The 25884-nt window shown below is 37.3% G+C and overlaps 1 protein-coding gene across 1 annotated transcript in view; it reads right to left on the bottom strand.

The window, feature by feature from the left end:
• SHPRH (SNF2 histone linker PHD RING helicase) overlaps positions 1 to 25884 on the bottom strand; it is a 45972-nt gene that overhangs the window by 18179 nt on the left and 1909 nt on the right. The window contains exons 2-18 of the mRNA XM_074162823.1: positions 24759 to 25428; positions 24228 to 24357; positions 23400 to 23609; positions 22998 to 23076; positions 22028 to 22178; positions 20154 to 20259; positions 19408 to 19664; positions 18282 to 18974; positions 14748 to 14999; positions 13858 to 13936; positions 11739 to 11902; positions 11395 to 11651; positions 8411 to 8532; positions 5111 to 5199; positions 3293 to 3385; positions 1849 to 1956; positions 327 to 469 (exon numbers count right to left, since the gene is read on the bottom strand). Coding sequence (XP_074018924.1) covers positions 327 to 469; positions 1849 to 1956; positions 3293 to 3385; positions 5111 to 5199; positions 8411 to 8532; positions 11395 to 11651; positions 11739 to 11902; positions 13858 to 13936; positions 14748 to 14999; positions 18282 to 18974; positions 19408 to 19664; positions 20154 to 20259; positions 22028 to 22178; positions 22998 to 23076; positions 23400 to 23609; positions 24228 to 24357; positions 24759 to 25397 — 3572 coding nt within the window. The 5' untranslated portion in view covers positions 25398 to 25428. The remainder of the gene's footprint in view (positions 1 to 326; positions 470 to 1848; positions 1957 to 3292; positions 3386 to 5110; positions 5200 to 8410; positions 8533 to 11394; positions 11652 to 11738; positions 11903 to 13857; positions 13937 to 14747; positions 15000 to 18281; positions 18975 to 19407; positions 19665 to 20153; positions 20260 to 22027; positions 22179 to 22997; positions 23077 to 23399; positions 23610 to 24227; positions 24358 to 24758; positions 25429 to 25884) is intronic.

Below are 25884 nucleotides of genomic sequence, written 5' to 3'. Positions count from 1 at the left end.
AAGTTACTCTATTTTTATGCAATAAACTTTGAATCTTTCTTGCTCAGCAGTTGCCTGAGTACAGAAGACTGTAAAACCACAGTAGATAAGGCAAAGGAACATTTAAAAGAATGCTGGTCTAGGAAAAAACTGTAATTCTCCTGCTTTTCTTTCCAATTCTTCTATCTAGTTACGCTTTTTGGGGGACTGTTTTTGAAACTTAATTGCAGCCCAGATGACACGAAGCAAAAATGTCTGCTATTTAATTGCAACTGTTAGCACAAACCGATAAGAGGATTTGAGCAGACTTAACTGCATTCATTAGCCTATTTTAGCTATTCTCTTACTTCTCTGCCATGGAGAGTTTATTAGTCTGCTGTTTGTAATTGCTGGTTATTTCGTTTTGCACACGTTGAACAAGCTCTTCATCGATGGCATACTGTATTGCTGTCTGGATGACATCCAACCACCAAGGAGAACCTGAATGTATCTGTATGCAAAAGAACAGATTTATCCATGAACATTCAACAAACAACCACTTTCCTCATTGCAGCAGAGGCTTATATAGCTCTTCAGGCCACACTCAAACAGAGACTGGTGAAGTCCTAAAAAGTGGAAGATGACAGTATGCTTAAAAAAATATCCCTTTCCTGTTTAAGTAAACACACGATCAAGAAGTTTTCTACATTCCCATCTACTTCCACACCTTCAAATTGCTTCAGTAGAGTTAGATTCACCGAGGCCATGAACACAGAATAGCCACATAGAGACATCGTAATCTCAAAGTTTCCTCTCTCAAAAAGAGATAAATTTCACTGAATTTCACTGAATTGTTTTAGAGTTGGAAGGGACCGTATAGATCATCTAGTCCAACTCCCCTGCTGAAGCAGGATTGCTTAGAGAATGCTACTCAGGACTGCATCCAGGCGGGTCTTGAAAATCTCCAAAGAAGGGGACTCCACAACCTCCCTGGGCAGCCTGTTCCAGGGCTCTGTCACCCTCACCGTGAAGAAATTCTTCCTCATATTCGAGTGGAACCTCCTATGTTCCAGCTTGTGCCCGTTGCCCCTCGTCCTGTCACTGGGAACCACTGAAAAGAGTCTGGCTCCCTCCTCCTTCAACCCACCCTTGAGATACTTATAGGCATTAATAAGGTCTCCCCTCAGCCTTCTCTTCTCCAGGCTAAAGAGTCCCAGCTCTCTCAGCCTTTCCTCATAAGGGAGATGCTCCAATCCCCTAATAAAAGGACGGTTTAATCAGAGAAAGCAAGCTCTTGGTGAAATTAAGAGCAACAGTGAAGTAAACCTTATAATTTTAAAAGGTGAAAGAAGATGCAGAAGTTTACTTCCTCATTGCCATTTGCCCCCATTTTTTTATTATTATCCAAGTGAGAAGCAGCATTTTAACTCAGATGTTCATCACTTCATTAAGGATTTGCACCTTCTCATGAAATCTGAATTGTCACATTGATTAAACACAATTAAGCCTTAAGCACAATGACTAAACACACGTCCAAGAACAGTTCCTTTTAAAGTAACTGAAATACCATCTGATACACCAACATGCAAGGTCATAACATACAACTTACTTACCAAAATTACATGTAAAGCACAGTTAATATAAAAATCAAGCATGGTGTTAAACTTTACTAGAATCATCCCACCATGTACTTCTGGTTTTAGTCAGCTGTACATCAAGTACTGTGTGCCTTTATGCGGGGAACACAGAATATGTTTTGGGGCTGTGTCCAAATAGGTCTTCAGAGAGCTGTTAGAGATAATAAACACCTGGAGTTCTGGATAAACAGATTAAAATAGTATTTCAAAAAAATCGCAAAGTTCAGAGACCAAATATGCAAGAGGTACCTGCCTTTCTCTGGAGCTCCCGAATGGTCTGAAAAACTGGCTGCAAGGCCTGATGGGCTTCTGCAACTTCTGCATTGGATTTACTCATATAATGCTGCCGAAGTTGTTCTGCCTGTATGGAAGCATGAGCTTAAATTACACACAACTCATTTACGAGGAATAATTGAAAACGCAAAACCATCCCAGCTACCATGTTTTAAAATGGTTACTGACTACATATTACCCACTTTCACTAGAAAGCAATATTTAGCATTATTTGTTTCTCTAGAATCTAGCAACTGGTAAGCCCAAAAAACATTTAAGACAAACTACGACAAAAATGCCAACTATGCAATTTTACTTTTAGACAAGCCCAAACAATACAACAGGAATACACTGCATTACAAAAAGGAACTGGAATTTAAATCATAATTCTTACTCCACTGTACATTAAAATAGTGTGCTGAATAAGGAAACAATAAAAAGATCCTAGAACAATCTGAAAAAAGGACAATTTAACTTACCTACTTATAAAACTTATCCATAAAATAACAAGAAGCGTTTAAATTTTATTATTATTATTAGTTCCATTGGGTATAATTTTTTTAATAAAAAATATTTCTGACATACCCTCTTGGTATGCAGGTGTTTCCACAATATAATCAGTACCAGTTTATTCAATATTTTAAAAAGTGATGAACAACTAACTTATATTTCTTACAAGTAACATTGGCACACATATGTATCTTTCACCATTACATTCTGATTTCACTAGATAAACATAACTTTATTTTGTCCATTTTAGGTTAAGTCTTTCTTCTTTTTGTTTGCTTCTATTGAGCTAATTATATTATTGTTACAGATGGAACTCAATTTACCAGGAGCGGACAAGACTTAGGTATTTGGATGAGCTACTGGCAAAAGATAGCTATGAAGAACAATCTTTGCTTCACATTTATAAGCAAAATACAAATTTTCTGATGCTCCTCTTTACAATAATGTCAGGAGAAGGAAATATTCAAAAAATTGCTAGAGTTATAGGCTAATAAAAAAAAAGGGCAGTATTTCTATAAAGGCAAGTAGAAACTTCTTTAAATATTGAAGAGAACAACTCTCAATGAAACAGAAAAAAATGCTACCTTTGCATAGAATCTGCATAAAAATTATAAAATATCACAAGATATCCAAATAATAAGACAGATACTAATCACCATCACATAACTTCCATTAAACACACTCACAACATAACAGAGATCACAAGGATTCAGAACAGCAGCATTTTACTGGACATTTCTGCTCTCATCTCACATGCTACACAACTCTTTATTTTACTAACCTGAAAGGAAATGTGCGTAGTTAACTTCAAAGCTATTTAACGTTATATCTTTAGTTAGAGAATATATTGAAGGATAAAACAAATAAAAAGGTGCTCTTCAAAATGTATTTATATAAAAATGAACAATGTTTACCTCCTCTGCAAGTCGGCTATCACGCAAAGTTGGGGGAATTCCTGGGTGCTTTGCCAACAACAATTCCATCAAGTTGTGTGTAGAATGAAGTCTCTAAGTATACACAAAGTCAACAGCAATCATGAAAAAATACATTGCAACATCTGTGACATGAAATTTTAAACACCAACGAAAGCTTACAGCAAAAAATTAGTATTCATTTAAAATCAGTGGGTTTTTTCCCCTCTGTTAACCTGGAAGCATCTTATAAAGAAAACCAACATTCTTTTCCTCATTTTACTGAGGTAGGAAATGAAAAATTAGAAGATCTTCTTCAACACCTCAAAAACAAACCAGCAGTAAAGTTTGATTCCAAGACATCAGATTCTGTCCTGTACTCACCCACCTAATTAAAACAGCTCCTGATGTCATGGAAAACAACTTATTTATCTCAGAGCACAATCTTTTGTAAATACCTTTCAGAACATTATAAGGAGACAGTTCACTTCACCTGTCTAAAGCAAAATGAAGTATAACGAAAAAATCAGCTGCCAAAATCTTCAAAGATTTTTCTTATTTTTTGCTTTTCTGAAATAAAAGATGACTGAATAAAACATTACCTTTTTATTTATGTTTAGGGAAAATAAGCTTGATCGTTAATGAGGCAAGTCTATTTCTCTTCCCTAGGTTCACCCCACATATCCCAAACCAGACCCCTAATATTTTGCTGCCTGCATATCTCCTGAACCCTCATACTAATAACTTTCACTATCAAGAATTCATGCCTTTCTCATCTCCTGGATTTACTTCACCTTTGCTTATTACTCTCTCTCAGCCACTGAAGAGCACTGGAGAGCAGTGGCTGGGCAATGTCTTCAAGAGCTAAGCCTACACAACTGGGAAGTACTCAACAGAAGTTCAGTTTTACTACACAAAGACAATATTAAGCAGTGCACATTTTGGGGAAAAAAGAAAAGCTTTATTGGATTGCATAATCCAGTAAGACATCTTAATTAACAATCTTGTTACGAGTAGCTTAACCAGTTTATGCTATGCTATATGGCTATGCTAAGTGAAAAATGCCTCTGTGAAGTCACAAAGGAGAAAGAAGGATCAAAGAAGGGCAACAGAACCATCACATGACCATACACAAGATAATCAGAAAAGAACTTAGTGAAGCAAGCAAAGAAAAGAAATAGACAACTAATGACTTCTTATATGCTGAAGATAATTTTGGTCGATTTAGAACTGATATTTCTTGAAGAAATATAAAGATGTCACTTACAGAGCCACTGTTTTTTTATCAGGAAAAATAATATTTTTAATGTAGTATTCAAAATGTATTAATATATTTCCTGAACAAAAAATTAACTTTGATTCTTTTTCATGTTTTGATGCCCTTTCAGAGAACATCTTACGCAGTGCAACAATTTTATTATTCTCTTTCATTTGACACGTTAATATCATTCTCAATGCAAACCCCGCATCCTGTATTCACAGGATGTAATATAGTACCATTAACGTGAGCAGTCACATACACAAGTCTAGGAATTCAGCGTGTTAATTTATTGCAGAACAGCAGGTGGAGATCATACACTGCTTCTGGCATACCATGAAGACTCACAAGCAAGAGTTTTTAGAAATACAGTAGCTTTTAAGATAAAAAAGAGAAACGTGAAGGTCACGAGACAGATTCCTATCTAAACATTATGACAGTGACAGCAGGCTGAAAAAATAATTCAGCGCACCACTGGGAGGAAGAAAAGACTGACCTGTTAAACTAAATCTAAAGTATTCCAGTTCTTAACTACGTCTGTTTACATTTGCATGCTCACTCACTTGCAAGGAATCTGTTTTGAGCTTTTCTTTGTGCTCTTCAGATGATCGTAACACTTCTCTGTACAGCTCTGCAGCCAGTGCATATTCTCCTGAATTAAAAAAGAATAACAAAAACATACACATACATATATTGTGTTGTTTTTTTAAAATATACAGCCAGCCATGACTGGCCATCACTTGTTACATAATAAGATGCTTTCAGAGAGACTATTTAATATCTGCTTGTCTTCAAGCAAATCTTTCCTATACATTCCTTGTCCCCTCCCCCCCAAAAAAACCAAACCTGGTAAAAGACAGAGTATTATATTTTACAAAGACTAAAGCAGGTTCCAAATTAAATATCTTTTGTGACTGCAAGATCTGTAGACTTCCTGATCTAAAAATATGTATTCACGGTTGCGTAAGTCCCAAAAATCTCAAATGTTGCACTACAAAAAAAAAAAAGATATCATCTACTACTCACTGCAGTGATGCATTACTAAATTCACACTGCAAATACATTATTCACTCTTTCAGTGAAAACAATGAAAGTCGTGTCATACTTCAGAAATGCATAAATGATTAAATACATGCAGGGAGCATAACTACAGATGTAAGCTTCTAACATCACAATCACGTCTCAGAAAACAGCTTATATAAACTAAAAAGGAAAGACAAAATTGAAGTTGCATATGGAAAAGCAGCAAAAAAAAAAAAATTTTTATTTTCTTGTGTCAACTGACAGAAATTTACATAGCCAGTAACAGTCTTAGAAGACTCTAAAAACTTGGAGAAGTACAGGGACATGAAATGTACAAAGACAGATAACAGAGTAAACCAAAAATCATCTTCCTACATATCTGGAAGTGTAAGAATCCTATTTCAAAAAGATTTATTGCTTCTTGCATTGAAACAGGTTCCAGTTGTAAGGCTGTAGCCCTGCAGTACACTATGGCCATTACTAGTAACAGGACCAAAGCTATGTGCTGAATTTGCAAGGCCTTGAGGTTGAGACTTGTCAGGCCTCCTCTGAATTTTTCTTGACCTGCCTGGACCTTTAACTTGGCTTAGCTGTGACAGCAATTTCTCTGTGTCTATGACTAATTTTTTTTTTATTTATTTTTTATTTTTACTTTTGTTTATCTTTGTGTGGTACAATCACAGCTTTATATAGGTAGCAGTAACAAGCAGTTATTCTATGTAGAATGAGATATTTACAACTAACACAATGATGTAGTGTAGAGAAATACAGGCCTAGGAACAATAGCAGAGGCCTTGAAAAGTAAAGATACAGGATGCGGTGTAGAGGAGTACAGCCGTGGGATGCTAAGAGATGGTGCAGAGGCTTGGCAGTGAATAAGGAAGCCATGGCTATAAACAACTCACCCACAGTCAAAGAAATGCAGACCTAGAGCTGGACAAAACTGGTTTTAGGGGCAACAAAGAGAACAAAGAAATAGTATGTAACATTCATAAAAGGCACCATGTACACTAAATTTGGCATTAACGTGGAGCTGCAGACCAATGAAGAAAGAAAAAGGTGTAAAAGTGTGCTAGAAAACATAAAAATGACCCTAATTGGATCCTTGAGTGAAAAAGTAGAAACCACCAACACAAACACCTTACTCCTGATGAAGAACTCCAGGTGGTGACACCTAGCCATAGCACTGCCACCACCAGTATGAAACCATTGACCTCAGGACCCAGAAGGACAGTAGAACGGCAAGCATAGAAGCAGGACAAACAGTGGAAACAATTAAGTGTGATAACTATTCTTTTTTCGCCTGTAACAATTACATCTGGACTAATAACATTTAGACCTGCAAGATTTCAATTATACTAACCATAAATTCATGGCTTTACTCCTTGCTGATAAAGACAACTGAGCATAACAGTAATGCTGGGGGGGGCTGGAAGTTATAAGCCAGAACTCTGCCTCAGTCCTGCTTTTCTCACCTGATGCAGTTTTCACCAATCTGCTTTTTGAAAAGGGCCAAACTTAATTCTTGCTCTTAGTGTATTTTTAAAAGTATTTAATCTGTACGAAAGTCTTTTTAAGCACTTAATTCTATCTGAAAAAATTGATCTCCATCCTGCAATCATAACGTATTTCAAACCTACTAATTACAGACTAGAGAATCTGAATGTAGTCTTTCTGTACGGCAAGTAACAGAACAGGCAGTTTGCCTGTTCTCTTCTTTGAAGGAAGACTTTCACATGAGCTGGAAATATTAAAGCAGCTTGTCAACTTTGTTACTTAGCAAAGAGGCATTTCTTTCACATTCATGACTAAGTTGTTTTATTATTTATTGTTTTGTTATTTTTGTTTCCCATTCAAAGCTTTTTTTCCTCCCAGTTCAGACAAAATCTATATTGACAGAGCCGTATAGCAGGCAGCACAGCGGTTTGCATGGCAGGGGGCACAAAGGAAGCCTGGAAAGCAGTACTGATTGTCCTGGTTTCAGCTGGGATAGAGTTAATTTTCTTCCTAGTAGCTGCTGTGTTTTGGATTTAGTATGAGTATAATGTTGATCACACATATTGTTTTAGTTGTTGCTAAGTGATGTTTATAGTAAGTCAAGGACTTTTTCAGCTTCCCATAGAAGCTGAGAGGGACCACAGACAGGACAAGCTGGCCAAAGGAATATTCCATACCACAGACATCATGCTCAGTATAGAAATGGGGGTTGGGGCCAGGGGGCAGGGATCTGCAATCACTGCTAGGGATGGGCTAGGCAATCGATCATCAGATGGTGAGCAATTGTATTGCATCACGTTATTCTGTATATTCTTTTACCATTATTTCCCCTTTCTGTTACTGTTCTATTAAACTGTCTTTATCTCAACCCACAAGGTGGGGTTTTTTCCCCTCTCCTTTTGCTCCCTCTTCTCCCTACCCTATGAGGGCAGAGGAGGGAGGAAGAGTGAGTGAACAGCTCTGTGGTCCTAGTTGCTGGCTGGGGTTAAACCATGACACTGATAAAACAAAAGCAGGTTAAGTAGAATTACATAAGTGTGACTTCTTTTATCCTCCCAATACACATAGATGGTAGAATCAAGAACGAATATAAAACAAAAGAGCCAGAAATACTACGAAAAATCCCAAAGATGCACCAAACTACATCTATCCTTCTCTCCCTCATCTAGAATGAATGTTGGTTTTTGTTACAAACGCTCTTACAAGCCTCTCTAGTTCCCCAATATTTCACTGTCACTTTTTCCCTGAATTAAAAAAAACCCCACTGTTTGATGGTGTCATCTAGCCCATAATTATCTCCTACTGAAAGGAGTAAAGAATAAGCTACAGCCATCCAGTCTTACCTTTAATGATATGGATACCAGCTAAGCCGTTAAGAGCACACACCAACTGTCGGTGAGCTTCCTCACACTCAGTTCGACATTTCTTCTGCAGAGACATCAGCAGTTCCTCCATGGTCATGGTGCTGAAATGGACACCAAATGGCTCACATTTGAAACAAAACCACAACACTAGGGAAGCACAACTGTCATGCTGTGCAGCATGAAAGATTGTTCCATGCATCCAACATACTGTGCAAATGTTTATTTAAGATAAATTAACTTATTAAAAAAATAAACAAACGCCTAGTTGTCAACTGTTCCTCCAGCTAGAGCTTTACCCTAACTTGAGTATGTCAAGAGGTTGACATCTCCTAAAAATAGAAAGAAATAAAGGAACAAGAGGAAAATTAGAACTAGATAAAGTAATCCTTCACAGGGCAAAATATTTTGCTCTTTCTGTTACAGTGGTGAACTGGCAACAAGCATAAACGAACTTCATTTTGCTAGAAGCTGTTCAAATGAAAACAGCTGAGAGGTGACATTTCTCACCATCACCACCAATCTAAACATGCAAAACAGGTAAGATGTCAAGGTAAAGATGAAAATCTGTGGAATGAGAATAGTGAAGATTAGCAAGTATCACTTTAAACTTCCTCTTCTACATTTGTTTGTAGCACTTGTAATTCTTGAGAGGAATTTAGTCAGAAGAGAATTAGCTTAACATAAAAATATAGGAAATGGAGAGGGAGGGAAAAGCAAGAAGAGAAATGAGAAAGGAGCATGAAGGATAGCTTGGAGTAAGGCCAAAGGACAAAGAATCCAGCTGGTAAGAAGACTGATGCAAAGAGACAGGAGAGTAAACTGCAACAACAGCCTCAGCTGAGCTGAGACTGTTCTATGACCAATTGCTGCTGTGAGACCAGACACTAACCCCCTCCCCAAAACCCTGCTCCTCAGCCTCATTCACCTTCTGGAGAAGCATTTACTATTTACCTTTTAGTGCTGTGGAGTAAAGTAAGAGATGAACTAATTCCTGTGCAGTCTGAGCCCAGGGTATGCCAGCAGGGTATCCTTGACTAGGCCTTTATTTTACTTTCCTTGCAACACTTTTCAATTTTCAGAGACTGTTCCTTGAGTTTACACTACAGTGTTATAGTAGAGCAGGCTTTAAATCAATATAATCACTATTTATAACTAGCTGAATTCTGCAGAGGTACTGGCAAATACACATAGCACCTGCTGCTCATACTCTGATACTTCTACCACTACTGCCCACCTAACCTTTCATTTTCAAAACCATCAGCAGATTCAAGAAAAATTATAAAAGCATAAGGATGTACATATAAAGTATACAATTTGATACATAGTCTGAGACTATCCATTAAGACAAAAAGAAGGGTTTTTTTCACTCAGTTTAATTAGAGGAGCCTAGAAAAACTCCCTTCTGAGGGCTATGTTTTTGCTGAGTAGATGTTCTTAGCTACTGCCTTCACTACACGGGTGGGGAAAAAAAAAAAAAAAAAAAAAAAAGAGTCATCTAGCATAAAATATGCTCCAAACTCAGCTTTCCTGTTTCAGGCCAGTTTCTCTTATCCATATGCTCCAGCATCAACTTTCTTGTTTCAGTAAATTTCTCTTCCTCATCAAAGTTCCGAGCACTGAATGTCTTAATTTTTCTCATACATTTAAGCAAAGCCAGGAGCCAAGTATTCTCTCTGTTCTGTGAATGTGCAATCCTGCAGTCAAGTGTGGTTCACAAGAGCTATGTAAATAGTGCTTGGATATAACTTTTCTTTGTGCATATGTTTTTAAGAAAAAATTTAATTTTCATTGCTCTTTTTCCACTATAGTTACTATGCGGCTGTCACTCCACAAGCACTCCACCAAAATCAACACAGTACCAAGCCGCCCTCAGCACATCCAGCTCAGCTTCCATGCTTCGTTTGTACTCCGCTGGCTCATTTTAATGCAAATAATCTTGTATGGGCTGGTGGGAATATTGATTTCTCCAATGCTCGAGTCCTTGCTTCTACACTAGGAGACTGTTGGATAGAAAGAACTACAGCACAGTGCTGACCACTGGTCCCCGCTGAAGTAGGTGCAAAGTCCAATACAGCTGGCAGGCACTGTAGGTGCCCCGCATGAGAAAGAGGAAGGAGTAAGACACAAAACTTCATAAAAGCATAGAAAGAGACTGAATAGAATGGATGAACAAGAGCAGGAGACAGTAGAAATAACACTGGTAATGGTGAAAGTTTAAGCTCTTCCCTACATGTAGCTTAAAACCAAAACAACACAGACAGTTTTCCTAGAGCCTGGAACAGAAACAGCCTGTTCTTTAACAACCCCCTCTAATTAACTGAAAAAGTAGCAGCTACATTTTGCAAAAAGTGCTAGCAACATGCTTTGGGTCAAACAAAGGCTGAGACCTAAGTGGTATTTGCAGGGCACTTGTGAGGAAGATGATCTCAGAAGCATGCAAAAAAAAGGAAAAAAAAAAAAGAAAAAGCATTTTGAACAGCTTTTAAGTTTGGATCTACATTTACAAATTCTGCAACCTGACATTAATATTTTCTTTGAATTAAAGAATTATTCCATTCTGTTTATTCATTTTGTTTGCTGTTCTCATTTATGAACGTGAGTTTTTTAAGACACAAAGAAAATCAATGGGCTTATTTAAAATTGAAAAAGAATCTGGTTTGTCTGACACCCAATCTATCACCTACAACACCCCAGTATCCACCAGCAATGTAAGGTTAAAATGTTACTGCAAAAACAACTGCCTCTAGGTACTGTGTTCTTTAACACAAGAATTACAGTAACTACCCCACTGTATCCTATTCAGCTTCTGAGGTCAGACAGCTTGGTGTAGCACAGTTGCACATTTAACTAAAGCAGCTTAAAATTAGGCTTGTCTGAGAACTGTACAAGGTCTTGCACTGTTAGGGACAATTAGAGTTCTGCTTTGGATAAAGTAAGCCATTTAGGAAGTGACAGAAATTCACCTTTTCTGTAATGGCAAGAACTCTCCCCGAACAGCTTGTGGGTGACAGCAGGCCTGCCTCAGCCGCAGCAAAGGGTACAGAATGGAAGTCACCGTCCTTCTATCCAGGCTACTGAGCTTGAGAGTCCAGTCCGAAATCTTCCTAAGTTTTGCCAACGCGTCCTGGCAGCACACCTCATGCTGGCGATGATAGAAGTGTCTCTCCACAGGAGAAAAGTGAAGCCAGTGCACATTTTCTGTCTGAGGGGGAATTTGAATCTGCAATCAAAAAAGAAAATAAGTAATTTGAAAATAAAGCCACTGATAAATATCATTCAGGAATTTTAAAACCCAAAACTTATTTACTTGGTCAATCACATCCTTCTTTGCTGATCTCCACATTATCTTGGCAATTAGACTGTAGAGAGGCCGGGGATTTTTCCTACAATAAGGTCGATATAAAAGTTGGTCCCACCAGTGTTTGACCCAGTAAGGATCAACTCCAAGAAAAAGGACTAATCCATACAGATCTGCCAAGAAAAAAAAGTGGTTTAGTACAGTGTTTGTGTTTTAATTATGACTCCAAAAAAATTAACTTTCATAGACAGGTTACCGGGCATAAAGCAACTACATTCTGGCTGTTATCTTTTCCACTTGGTTTTCTAGTAATTCCCTCACTAAAATATCTAATTTGAGGCAGGGGACTGGGTGGGGGAAGGTGGGGGTGTTCTCTACTTTAGCTAGTTGTTGATTTTGATAGAACTTGCTGGAATATAACTGTTTGTGAGCCACTTCCCTAATTTCAAGTTTAGAAGAACAGAGCGATGAAGTCAAACCTATTCAGAGCAAGGGTGAGAGGCAGAAATTACATGATTGCATATGGTTAACTGGGTTTGCCAGGTTTTTCTAAAACAATATTGCTCAGTATCATTACTTCGCAGCCTGCTGTGCACCACCTGTTTGTTGCCCACCATTCTAAACGGGACTGCAATTCAGAAGACTTTCACTTTTCTACTAAGGCAGAAAAAATTAACAAAGCACACTTTAATTGTTTTCTTACTAAATGAGCAAATACAGCTTGCTAATTCTGCCCAATTGAGAAACCCATAATTTCTGGGGATGAAATTTAAGGACATGCTGACTTTAAGCTTGTATCTAAATCTTACTGGAGAAACACAAGTTTAAATGCTGCATGTGGCCAATGCAGAAATAGAACTGTATGATGGTACCACAGATAGTTCTTAAAGATCTGGTGGCTACATTCTTTATTCTGTTAGCTTTATGGTAATTTTGTTATTCAGCTGAGAGCCAAAAGACATTCACCAAATACATCATAGGCCAGAGGAAGAAAAATCCTGGGAATCATTTCTCTGCAGGAAGCCATTGTTTACCCAGAGGTCCTATCCCACTTTAATACAGAAGCAGCGGCACAGATTCACATTAGGCAGCGGTTTTTGTCCCCTACGTGATGGGGGCTGCCTCAGTGCAGCCTAAGCACCTGGCCAACATGTTATTATGGACAACTTGACATTTCAGATACGTATTAAATCAACACCATCACACTTAAGGACTTGAACAAGTTAATCATGATAGTCAAATCAGTCACTTCTTTCTACAGTGTTTGCTTTATTACCTATGTATTCTCACAACTATTGTGTTTATTTATAAATTTAGTCTACAACTCCAAAATGAATTAATCTACAATATTGACTTTTCTAAGAGTTTGGTATCTGAACAAGAATTCAAAAATACACACACAAACGCTTACAGTGATTTATCCACTTTCAAACTCACTGCCTCAATGTGTACCGCACATTTCTAAATTATCAAAGAACACAGGGAGATAAAGAAGTTAGACAGTTCCCTTTCTTTTTTTTTTTCCTCTCTCTGCCTAAAGCCTGTCTACAGAAACTGAGTACGTCAGAAAAAGACAAGATAATTGACACCTGCTAACATATAGCTCTCTACTCTACCATCTCAATTCATTAAGTCCTTACATAAGGACTCAAGACAGTTTCATAAAGCTTTATAGTACGATTTTTAGAATTTGTGTTCATAGCAGTTGATGCCCACAGTATTTCCTACAGGGCTATGCAAAAATACAGCTTTGTTTGCTGTATTTGACAGGTAGAAGGATTCTGTAACCAGAGCAAACTATCTTGAGCTGAAATAAAGAGGGGTTAATATCTACCCACTGTGCTAAGTGAAAACTGAAGAACAGACTCGAGTCAGCTGTTTGACATACAGCTTCTCTACTCTCCAAAGTGTTCATCACCTAACTCGGGGAGATAAGGAGATTTCAGCTCTGCAATTTTTATATTGATACATTTATTGATGGCTTTATTACATGGCTAAGGTTTATGGCTTAGTCAGAGTACCCAATGAATTCAGGGCAAAACTAGCAGACATTTTAAGTGTTTCAAACCACCGCCTAATTATCAGCACAGGGAAAACCCACAGATGATACCGCTACATAAAATCTCACCTTCTAATCCTCGCTGCACAGGAGTGCCACTGACACACCAGCGGTTGATTCCACTTAACCGGAGTGCCATTTCAGCAGCCTAGCAAAAGGTGACAGAACCAATGACAGGAAAGGAAAAATAATGACAGAGTAGAACACAGTCTGAAAACACGTGGACCTTATTTTTAAGAAGTATGAAGATCTTTTCAGTATGTAAAATTAGCAAACCTATAAGCAGAGCTTTGGTACAACATATCATAAAAATGTATATAAAGTTATTGAGCTTTTTTGAAGATAACTGCAAGTTGATAAAAGCCGTATCTACTTCCAAGTAATCAAGTGCAATTAAGTGTTCACAAAAGGCAAACACTGAGCAAAAGAAACAGTATGTAAAAAAAAAAATTAAAAATTAAAGCCAATAAGCCATTATGTAAGCAGCATTTTTGTCTTCCTGTCTCGGGCAAAAAGACTGGACAAATGCTAATTAAAATAATCTCCCTTTGCAGACTGCAGCCCTAGAGTCTGCAGACAGACTGCTGACTATTTTAGCTTCTAGAGCCAAAGGACGTATCTATGCCTCTGAACCATGTCACTGAACAGGCTAGTGTCTTGTTTGAAACTATCAAACACCATATACAACACAATGACCTAGTTCTTTAAACTGTCTGTATAGATTATGTTAAGTGTTTTTTGAGCTGGATGTACTTCAGTCTGCCAAAATTCCAGCAGGAGAACCATTTAATAGTAAATATCTCCAACAGAAAATTCACTTCTGAAGAACAAGCTACAAGGGCAAATTACCTGAGTGCAGTGAACGTTAAGAGGGGGAGAGGGAAGTATATTGTATTATTTACAATTAGCTTGTCAAAACCTTTTCAAGTTAAATAAATGCACGACTGGGAATGTCATACCTTTGCAGTAGTGCATTCAACCATTTGTGCTTCATCAAGGCAGATCCTCCACCACTCCACTGCTACTAAGGGGCTTGGGATGGCCATGTACCGCTTCTGGTTCCGGAAACGGCGCCCATCTTCACTGTTACTGTGGGGTATATCTACATAGTTCAGTTCAGAGCGGAGGACATCGTATGTTGTGATAACCACCTCCTGCTCTGCCAACATGTGTGGCTGCAAAAAGCCATGCTTCTTCACACCTTGATACACCTACACAGATTTGTATTCAGTAGCACAACAGCAAAGAAGGAAGGTAAGAAATACTTTAATAAAAATGCAAAAATACCAGGACAGCTTAATACACGCATGCTTTTAGCATTATTGCTCATGTAATATGAAACTACTCATAAAACCTGTATTCATACAGTAGCACGGTAGGAACTCCATACAAGTAACACAGATAATAAATGCAATGTAAACGTTGATGTAAAATTTTTATGTACGATCATTTATATCTTCACAAAACATTTTTTTTTTCCTTTGAAAAAAAGATGACTTCAGTATTTTCTGCAACAGTTATTTGTTGCACCAGTTGTTTGCAAGATTAAGCATTCTGTAACGTTGCATGGAGCAATATTACATAACTCAGCATTACATGTCCAGTCCTCTCCTCTCCTTTATACAGATGCATTACCTTTCTCCTCATCACCCCAAAAATTTCATGGATGATAAGGCAAAGACAGAAGTATGAAATGAAGTATTTAAAAAACAGAAATGATACTCTGGGTAATGTTTTATCCACAAAAAGGACCTTTACAGAGACTCGTGAGATAGAAAGAATACCCTAGAAAGAAACAATCCCTGTGCAGCAACGGAATATTATTACAAACCTTTCATATTGACATTTGTTCTAATATTGGAAGTATTTCTCTTATCTCCCTCATCATTTTAAGCATAATCCTTTCAGAAACATACAGCAGTTTGAAAAAAATTAACAAGCTAAACCAACCATTTTACTACATGCTTCCCCATGGTAGTGTTCTGTATCTAAAGAAAATAAATACAGCACATAGTGTGAGTCCCAATATTCTTACAACACCAAAACATGTTAAAATTTCAAATAATGTGGGGTACTGTACGCAATCAAAATATATTTTTAGAAATGTTTTTCAATCTCCAGGATTTTTAGCTACTAAGAACAATTATTACCAAAGCTATGTATCAATTGCCTTTTTCCCCTTCTACACAAACTTTTTCTCTTGCTTCCAAATAGACCTCAGGAACTTACCTCAAAATTATAGGTATCAATTGCTTACGTAAAGAATTTTATCATCAGCTACTTCTTACCACTCATCTAGATCTGTATTTTAATTACAATATTAAAATAGATATGGCTTTCTTCTGACAGATAAAGGAATATCCCTATATTTTTAAGAAAAATATCTACGTTCTAATCTCATCTTCAAAGAGCTAGCATATTTCTATTCCTCTCTCATTCTGCGAGTTCATGATTTATTATATAAGAATGGACCATCTTGCTTAGTGTTCATCTGCAACTACCTACAAACACATTTACCATTTAAGAAAATCACACCATCTTTCAGTCCCTCAGTGTCACTAACTTTAATGTTCTCTTAATTCATGCAACTAGTAGTCAAAAATACCAAAATTAAGGTGACCCTATAAAACCTTAGTTGATTTCCCTGGCTATTTACCCCTTGATCAGCACATGATTTCGCTGTTGATTTCATTGTTAACTGTACTTTTTCTTCCAGTAATAATCTTCCTCTATAGTTGTGCATTATGACAATAATGTTTCTGTCAACTGAAAGAAACACTTGCAGAAAATTTCTGTTCAGCTCCAGAGTGTGATGACAGGGCATGTGCCACCAGGTCAATGCACATGAAAGATAGAGAGAAGGCGGGGGGGGAACGAAGAAACACAAGAGCATGCTTGCTGAAGCAATTGTTAAGAGAAAAAAAAATAGCTGTCAAACTCTAATGATCTTTTTCAAGTATTTATGAACAGATTTTCTGGAGGTTTAAAACTTGGCCAAGTTTTGGTTGTTTTCACAGCAGCAGGAAAAGACAACCTGCCACAAAGCAAGACCTACTGATAAATTTTAATTCCTTGCTCTGTTACATAAAACCATTAGAATTTCCCATGGGTTGTAAGCAGTTGGAAGAATAAAAAACACTCTTCACATGCAATATAAGACCTGTTAAGATGGGAAACTGGTTCTTTGGAACACCTGCACTATTTTCGTTTTAACTTTACGGAGAAAAGCCCAACAAATTTTCATTTTGAAGCAACACTGAAAGCAAGTCTGGATGACTTACAGTTGGCAGTTAAAAGAAAATGAAAACTGTCTTAGAATGGAAGGTGTCACACAGCTTAAAGTACTAACATTCAGTATTTAAGCTATTTTACTGTTACCACATAAGTCTATTTCTGACAGTTTTCATCAAAGCTGGTATAAAACTTGGACTGGGTCCTACGAAAACTGTGCAAGTTTTACACATTTGTTAGTTGCTGCACTAAAGCTAATTAGACTGCTCACACAAATGGCTTACTGGAGGCCTAGAATTCTTTTATGCATTGGGTATCTATGCAGGATAACTGAAGGTATCAGATATATCCCTGAACACAAATCCTCCTCTCTTTATCAATCTACTAGTACTACTGTTATTTTATTCAAAATATTAGGGATCTACGGTTCTCAATGCACTGTATCATTACAAAGGTTCTTGTCTACTAAAACTATGAAGGACAAAATTTGACTACATCATTAATAAAGGACAATGGCTACCCTTGAATACTGTGTTAACTGCATTTAAAACATCGTATAGACCCATAGTTACTATATGTATAATTAGGTTTGTTTTAGGGATAGAGCTATTAGAAATCAAGTAAAAGGACAATACAAGGTCTCCAGATAAGCAATATTCTAATAAATATGGTAGATGTTATAGAGGCAACACCCAAGTCATAATGGTGTTATTCTCAATAAATACCAAGGCCCAAGACTTTTTTGTAAAGCCTAAGAAACAGAAATTCAAGAGTACAGTACACTCTTTACCTACCAAAACATTTGTTTATATCTAGAACAAAATGAGAAGCAACTGCCAGAGAGATGCTTGGCTGCAAATGTACAGTGAGACTTGACACTGCCAAAACACCCATAGTTAGGCCTTTCTAAGTTCCTTGGTAATCTTTCAGGAAAAAAAACCAAAACACAAGCAGCCTTCCCTCTCAGAAACCACCTGTTGTTGCAACTGCTCAAAATCTGCTTTCGTTTGATAAAGATATCTAGTCCACTGTATCATCTCCCAGTGACCAACTGATAAGGAAAAAAATGAAGAACTAAATGCAGACAGTCTTTCTGGGACACAAATGCACCGTGTGTTGCCAAAGGATAGGCCTCATAGCAGGAAACAGAGGTCTGACACAGAGCACAAAGAACCTCTGAATTTTACTTAACACAGTGTCAAACAGGAAGCCCCGAGCCTTAATAAAATAACTCTACAAAATATGAACTGACATAACCTTACCAGAACTCGAAGAGATGATGATCTTACATGCCTGTTGATCTCATCTACCCACTGATGACAAATAGAACTCGGAGAAATTATCAGAGTTGCTCCTGTGGAAACTGGTTTCATTGCCACGAGACAGTGGGGACAGTAGAAGGGCTTGATCTTCAGGTTTTCCTCTTTGTAGTTTACACATTCTGCATGTTGCCATAAGTGACATTTCAGGCACTGCACACGAGCTTTACAGTCAGCCAGTCCAAGCTCCCCACAGATGCATTCAAAACGATATTCAGAGGTATTAAATGGAAATACAGAAGTGGTATGTTGTACGCTACCGCCGGCATGTTCTTTGGAATGTGAGGACTGGTCCTTTGGAACTTCCTGCTGGACATCAGCTGTAGTTTTAGAAACATCAAAATCAGGATGACTGCTCACGTCACTGGAGACAAGGAGGCTGCCATGCAAATCAGACTTTGGGACCGTAGCTTCTTGCTGAACCTTACTCTCTTTTACAGAGTTCTCATGATCTGCTTCAGATTTCCTGTTATTTTTGCTAGTTGTACAATAATCATGTTCTTCCATGGTGATATCCACCCGTAAAGGGGTTTTAAGGACATTTTTAGAAGTGACATTGCTATTTCTTGATTCTTTGGTTTGAGTTTTAGCATCAATCAACTGTTTCTTCTGACTGCTTTCTGAAGTCCTGGCTACCTACAAAGCAAAATTAAGCAAGAATGTCAGACTTTCTCCTCACCTGGTTTTTTTTGGAACGTATAAACACATCATGACATAGCTATTAAGATTTTATATCTACTTCCAGTTTGAGGATTTGGTTAAAGTTTACCAGTGTTTAAAAGACAACTTCACTGTAAGAACAATACCCCTGCCAGCACCTACAGCACTATTTAAAAAGATTTATGACAGATGTAGTTAATATTTTACCCCCACATTTGATCTACTTATGATTTCTGCTTCTTTGTTCATGAATGTCAAAGGAAATGTTGCAGTTTCCTTCATTTTTATCAATAAGTCAGTGTCACTGAACTAGTGCACACTGACAACACAGCCGAGAGCAGCATGCAATTGGTAGAAATAAGATCTCCCTTTGCAACATTCTTTGAAGTAACTACAGAGCATTTTTTACCTGCTCTTTGGTTCTTTCTCGCTTCTTCTGTTCCTTGTAATTCTTTCCCAGCTTGAAAGACCCAGCCAGACCATGTCCTTTGACTTGCTCTACTACTTGTTCTGCAATTAGTTTTTCTAGAGTTCTTTTGAGAAGCCGTCTATTTCTCTGTATGTCATACCTATATATAGAACTGATGTACTTAAATATTGCAATAATGGATGCTCCTTTCTTCACATTCATTTCCTTTACAGCTGCCAATATCATCACTCGTAAGCCTATATGTAAAATCAAAGCAAAAAAACCTTACAGCTCAGATAAAACAAAAGTTACCTTAGAGAATGCATATTAAGGCAATTCTAAACACCATGTTCATCTAAAAAGGCAAAAAAAAAAAGGCAGCAGTTTTGACAATGATTTACTTGAGATAGCCCTACAAATCACTATTTTTCAGTAGCAACAGAAGTCAGTCACTCAATTTTCTTACTGAAGCTTATAAAAAGACACTGTATTTCAGTTTAAGGCATAAACTCTTTTACAACAACCTTTAGTTACATGGAGCTCTGTAGCACAGAGATCTAAGTTGGTAACTTTATTTTTAAGTGTGGATCACTTGTTTGTAGCATGCAATCCTACATCACAGTGCTCAGCAAAAGAATCTTTTAATTCTGCAGAAGTGAAGAGTAGCCTTGAACTCATTGTTAGTGGCCAATATAAGGCTTATGCCAAAAGCAAAATGTATTAAAAAAGTAATCAGAAATACTTACTGGGATATTGTATTTTTTCCTTCAATTTAAATTCCATTTCCTTTGCTTTTTTCTTTTTATTTCCTTCTAGAGGCTGAGGTGGAACAAAGAAGTTCACAAGCTTACCCTAATGCAGACAACATTAAATAGTTATTAGCTCATGTCTCTTCACAGCAATTCTGAACTTCAATAACCTTTACACATTTGAAAATAAGCATGAGCTGCTATAGGCGTGTAGTCTGATCTCACTAATTTTCTCAGATAACTAATTTTTAGTGTACAGAGTGATACCCTATTCAGTTCAGTTTCTTGGCAAACACTGTTCAGCGCCCTACACCGAGAAGAGAAAGAGCAGTCCTGCAAGCCGCTTAGGTCCTCCACTACTTCAGAATTAAGTTGCAGGAATCTATAAGCTCTAAGCAATCTAGGTTACTGATGGGCAGAGGAAAACGTAATATTTAATATGTAGCTAGAAACAGAGAAGGAGGTAAGCAATATAGACTGAAAAGCCCTAGTTAGTTGTATAACAAGTAAGCTTCTCTGTTTAGGGATTGTGCCCCAAAATTTACTCTATTATTAATGATTCAGGAATAGCAATTTAATTCAAGGAGGTGTATACTCAAGGACAGGGATATAAAAAAGAATCCCAAAGCTGCAACAAATGCAGTGCCAATATATCTATGTTGTTTTATAGCAGTACTCATTGAGACTTCACTCTGCCCTGTCCAACTGGTTGCTTTGCAGACTTCTTAAGCGGTAACTGCAATGAAACTCCAGACACTGTTCGATCCCTACAGTGAGTTGATATACTTGGAGTAACTCTGACATTGGCTTACACAAGCCAGGAGTCATCTGGAAATTCTCTGTTGGAATAAAGCCCTTTTGTTTTCTTTCTTTTTTTCCAGGACATCGTACAAAGACAAGAAAAATACAGATGACAAGGGGCCTTCTGGATGAGTGGAATAGTGCCTTTTAACCACAGGCAATGTCATATAATTCTGTTCATAAAGATCCCAAAATATTAGCTATCTGTCCCAAGTACTCATATCATGAAACAGTTACCTAAGTCCAGCTCTCCAAAACCTATTGTTTCTAGCTATTGCTGCCAGTTGATGTCCAGATGCCTTATTGCCAATTCTCCCCTCTTCACACTCCTCAGTCCTGACCCTCTGATAAATTTAAGAAGAACCTTCCTCCTTCTTTGAGAATTGAGTCTTTTTAACTGATAAAATTACCAGCAGGCAGGAGATCGTTATGAATAGATGTACAATGAAACTGGCTGCCACGAATTCAAAAAGATGGAACCCACAGAAGTGGTAAGAATTTACTTAAGGTTAAAGGTTCTCTCCTTTCAGAGAGAATTTTTGGTTTTAGTGAATGTGCTAGATTTCCACAGGATACACGATGAGGAAAGAGAAAAGATCGAAAACCGTTACTGAATAAGCCCATTTATTATATGAAATAGTGGGGAAGGAAAAATTTTTATTCACTGAGTTTTAATAATCCCTATTTTATCACAGAACTTATGTCTAATGGATGTTTGATACTCATCAATACAATGATGTGAAGGGGAGAATCACTTCCAACATAGTAGACTAAATTACCTATTTATACACTCCTGGAGCGCACGTAAACTTCCAGCAGCCTATGAACAGCACAGTTGCCTGCTAACACGCTTTAACAATGGCAAACTACCATCTGCTTCTCATGTAAACCATCTCACTATTTATGCCACCAAGTATCACATCCTATAAAGCAAAACCTTTCACTGTACTTTAATCCTGCTTTAAGTCGGGACTTCTGTAAAACAGAAAGCAATGAACTCAAGAGAAGTGCATTTCCATTAATTCTGAAAAGTGTTTTCTTCATACTAAATCTTATCTTGGTTTTCTTACCTCAGGTAATGTCAGATCATCTTGTTTAGTGTCTGGTCGGGTATGAGTCAGAATAAGAGCCAACACTTCTACTGTTTTTCCAAGACCCATCTCATCAGCCAAAATACCTCCAGGCCATTGGGGTCCAGCAATCGGATATTCACGGATAATACTAAAATTCAAGTAAATTTCCAAATGAAAGTCAGTAACTATAGAATGGTGTGAAAGAGAAGCAAGTGTTTAGGGACACACACAACATAGCTTCAGCAAGGCAAAGTTTATAAGGTGAGGCATTATCTTTTATTAGATAAGCTGAGATTGACAAAAGCTAGCAAGCTTTCTAGGTGTGAAAAACTGACCCAGACAAATGTACACTAGAAGTTTTTGGATTTTTTCCCCTCCTAACAGGCCTTGACTTGCTCACCTTAGCATATCATAATATTAGTCTCCAAAAAAATTGAAATATATTTATGTATGCATGCGTTAAAAGATCTGAAAGTTATATAGGGAAAAAAACATAAAAAGCAAACTAACAATGAAAAGGTTCTATTCTAACCAAATTCATGAGAAAAGTGAAACAGCATTAGCAATGCAATATCCAGCATTAATAAAAAGTATTATACTGCCTCCTTCCCTTAGATTTTAAAAACACTGGATCAGAAGGTTAAAGCCTACAATGCTCTAATTTAAAAAAATGTGAATCTTAAAACTACAAATTTGCATTTAAATTAAAAAAAAAAAAGCTTTAACAATTATGTCTTCAACTTGAGATTTACATATTTACCTGTGCATTCTATAGTCCAGTTTGCCCTTTTTCTTTTTTTTTTTTTTTTCTTCAAATTAAAGATATCACTGTCCTAATTCTTTAGTTGCTAACTGAAGAACATCAGTTACGGATTATCTTATATCCTCCAGGTAAAAACTGCCAATAAGGTTTTCACAAAGTACAACCTTGAGGTGTTCTCAGAAAGAGATAACTATAAAAACATACCAGCCAGTAAATGGATTATAGTAGATTTTTACTCCATCCAGAGTGGTGACCTCTCGCCATAAGAAGTGTAGTGCATTTTCTGTGGAGAAAGAGTTCATGTTACCATTACGAGGTTTCTCTATGAACAGCACACTGCTCAGAACTGCTCACAGCCTTATTTTGACATTTAGAGACAAAAAGCAGATGTCTACCCTCCACAGTGCTTCACGACCTACAAGAGACACCAACTGCTGTTCAGCGGTTTAGTTCATCATTTAGTGTACTACCCAAGCAAGAGCTTTTATAAAAAACAGTAATGAAATAATTAACAAAGCTTCTAATCAAACAGCAAGAAAACATTACTGCTGACAATACAATGCCACTTCCCTCAATTACGCAAATTTTCCAGACCCATATACTTGCCACTGCTTGTGAGGTTCTCTCGGTGAAGCATCCAGTTGACAGCCTCCCTTTGGTATGGCCTCAGGATAGGAATTAATGCAGGATGCTGGACATCCTCTCTCAGTAACTGGATATCCTGCTGATGGGTGTGCCGTACAAAATCATAAAGCTCTTCAATATTTTGTCTCTCTAGTTCCATGTCAGATTCTTCCTCATCTTCCTCCAGCTCATCTGCATACAGGAAGTCATTCAAGGCACGCATTATCAATCATGGTAAACATACCTTCAACTCCAAAATGATGACAAGGCCTATATTTTTAAGCTTGCAGTGGTGTATTACTAAAACTGTCATAAAGGTGCATTTGGTAGTAGTTTACATTATAACTGCTTTCAATACAAAGCAAACGGACATTCTGTTGCCACAGTTGCGTGTTAGGCACCAAACTAGGAGCAAAAGCTTTCCAAATTTAATTCCCAGTTCTTTTGAACAGTTCCTGTGTAACTCGGGCAAGTTATTGTAGATCTATCTGTTCAAAAAACCCACATGAATCAGTGAAAATTGTATATACTCCCAAAAAAGTAAGGACTCAAACATCTATGTGCCTCAGTGCCTTATCTATATTGCAGGAATATTATCACCTGTAATTTGACCATAAACTCATTAGCATATGATTAATGGCCAGATAAAAATATGGAGAGAATAACCTAATAATATTACCTTGAAAATAAAGTTACTCTAAATGGCAGGAATAACTTACTATTTTCCCTTACATTTAAAACTACTAAAAAAAAGACACACTTTAATAAAAAAAAAAAAATATTCATCAACATCCAATTGAATTGCATTACCTGGAATTAAAAAACTATAGAACTTTTCCATGAGTTTTTGAATCAGCTGATTAGCTTTTTTGGGTCTTCCACCTCCATCACTGAGAAACTCTGGTTTACTTAGCCCAGCTTCCAGAAGGTAAATTCCAACCTGTGAAATGGTTACACAGTCAGTCATTTAATTAACTTTCAGAATGACAAGAATACTATAAACATAAGAGTAAGAAAATAACAACAATGCTTTGAAAGTGAGCAGATGTAGACAGATACAATAAATCTACTAAAATCACCATATAGAGGATACAGTACATTCCAGTTAAAAGCTTCTTTGATTCCTTTGGGCAATGCATTAGTAACAGCGCAACAGTAAAAAAGAAATTTTTAGGAAAAAACACACTGAAAACCTTTACATAAGTATGTAGAAACTATATATGTTCATCATATTATAAAAGTATACAGTAGCTGCCAGACTTCATTGTTCAGAGGGCTTTATTTTGTATTTCATACCAAAAGGAACTTTTAAAATGCAAAACAAATATAATGAACCCATACCTTCAAAGCTTGAGCTTCTCCAGGTCTTTGATAAAGTCCAATTATCTTTTTCTTTTGCAACCACCTCAAGCCTTCCAATATTTCACCACCTAAAGTTGGTTCCACCAAAATACATTGTTCATAAGCACCCTGGTATTCCTTTGTTTCATTACTGTACTCTTCTTCACTTCTTTCATGAACGCAGACCTGCAGCTGATCATCAGGGTCTCCTCTCAAAGTAAAGCTCCTTTCATGGAATTTGTCAGCTAGAATTTGCTCAGAAGGAAGATGAAGAGCAAATTCGCCCAACAAAGCTTTCCAGGACCCATCTGCACGGTAAGGCGAGACTATGATGTTTAGCTGTACTGACACAGGAGTCAAGATGGAATAAGAGTCGTCTTCGTCATTAACTGTCAAGAACTTAACAGATTTTGAACCACTGCTTGCCTTTTGAATAAGATCTTCATCAGTGCTATCATCATTTATAACAATGAAGGATGCAGAAGAAGTGCTTGGACCTGGACCATGGTCTTCATCAGTCACTTCATCATCTAATGTTATCACCTCATTTTTCCGGTCTTCATGCATATTCCAGCAGAGCTTTTTCTTTTTCTCCTCATCTATTTTTGATGGAGGCGCACGTTTTCGACGACTACTCATTTTGTTGTTTTCTCAACAGTATTTTCAGTTTCTGCAAGATGAAGTAAATTAGTCAGCAATAAGTACTACAAAATCAAATGCCCACACTGAAATTTCACAGTGCAGTAGCTACTAAACTTGCAAAAGGTTTGGACATAGATGCATGCACTAAGAAACCCAACTGTTCAAAAGAGACCTAGTTTTACAGAGCCTCTGCTATCCCTGTGCCATCACACGAAGGAGGACATGAAGCATTTGTCTTATCATTTTGCCAGACAGTTACAGACAGATCAACAAGAACGCTACATTTCACAGCTGTTCCTCAGAATCTGGTGGGACAGATATAAATTGAGAAGCAGTGGAATCCCTCAAAGGCGGGGGTGGAGGGAGACGGCAAAAGAAACTCCAGAAAAGTGCAGGAGGTATAGGAGATTCGGGGGCGGGTGTGGGGAAAATACACACACAACATTCTTCCTTCCTTTCAAAGCCTACATTAAGATTAAACTTT

The sequence above is a fragment of the Numenius arquata genome, chromosome 2 (genome assembly GCF_964106895.1).
Source record: "Numenius arquata chromosome 2, bNumArq3.hap1.1, whole genome shotgun sequence".
NCBI lineage: Eukaryota > Metazoa > Chordata > Aves > Charadriiformes > Scolopacidae > Numenius > Numenius arquata.
Note: the sequence above shows the minus strand (reverse complement) of the source record. Positions and strands in the feature narration are given on the sequence as shown.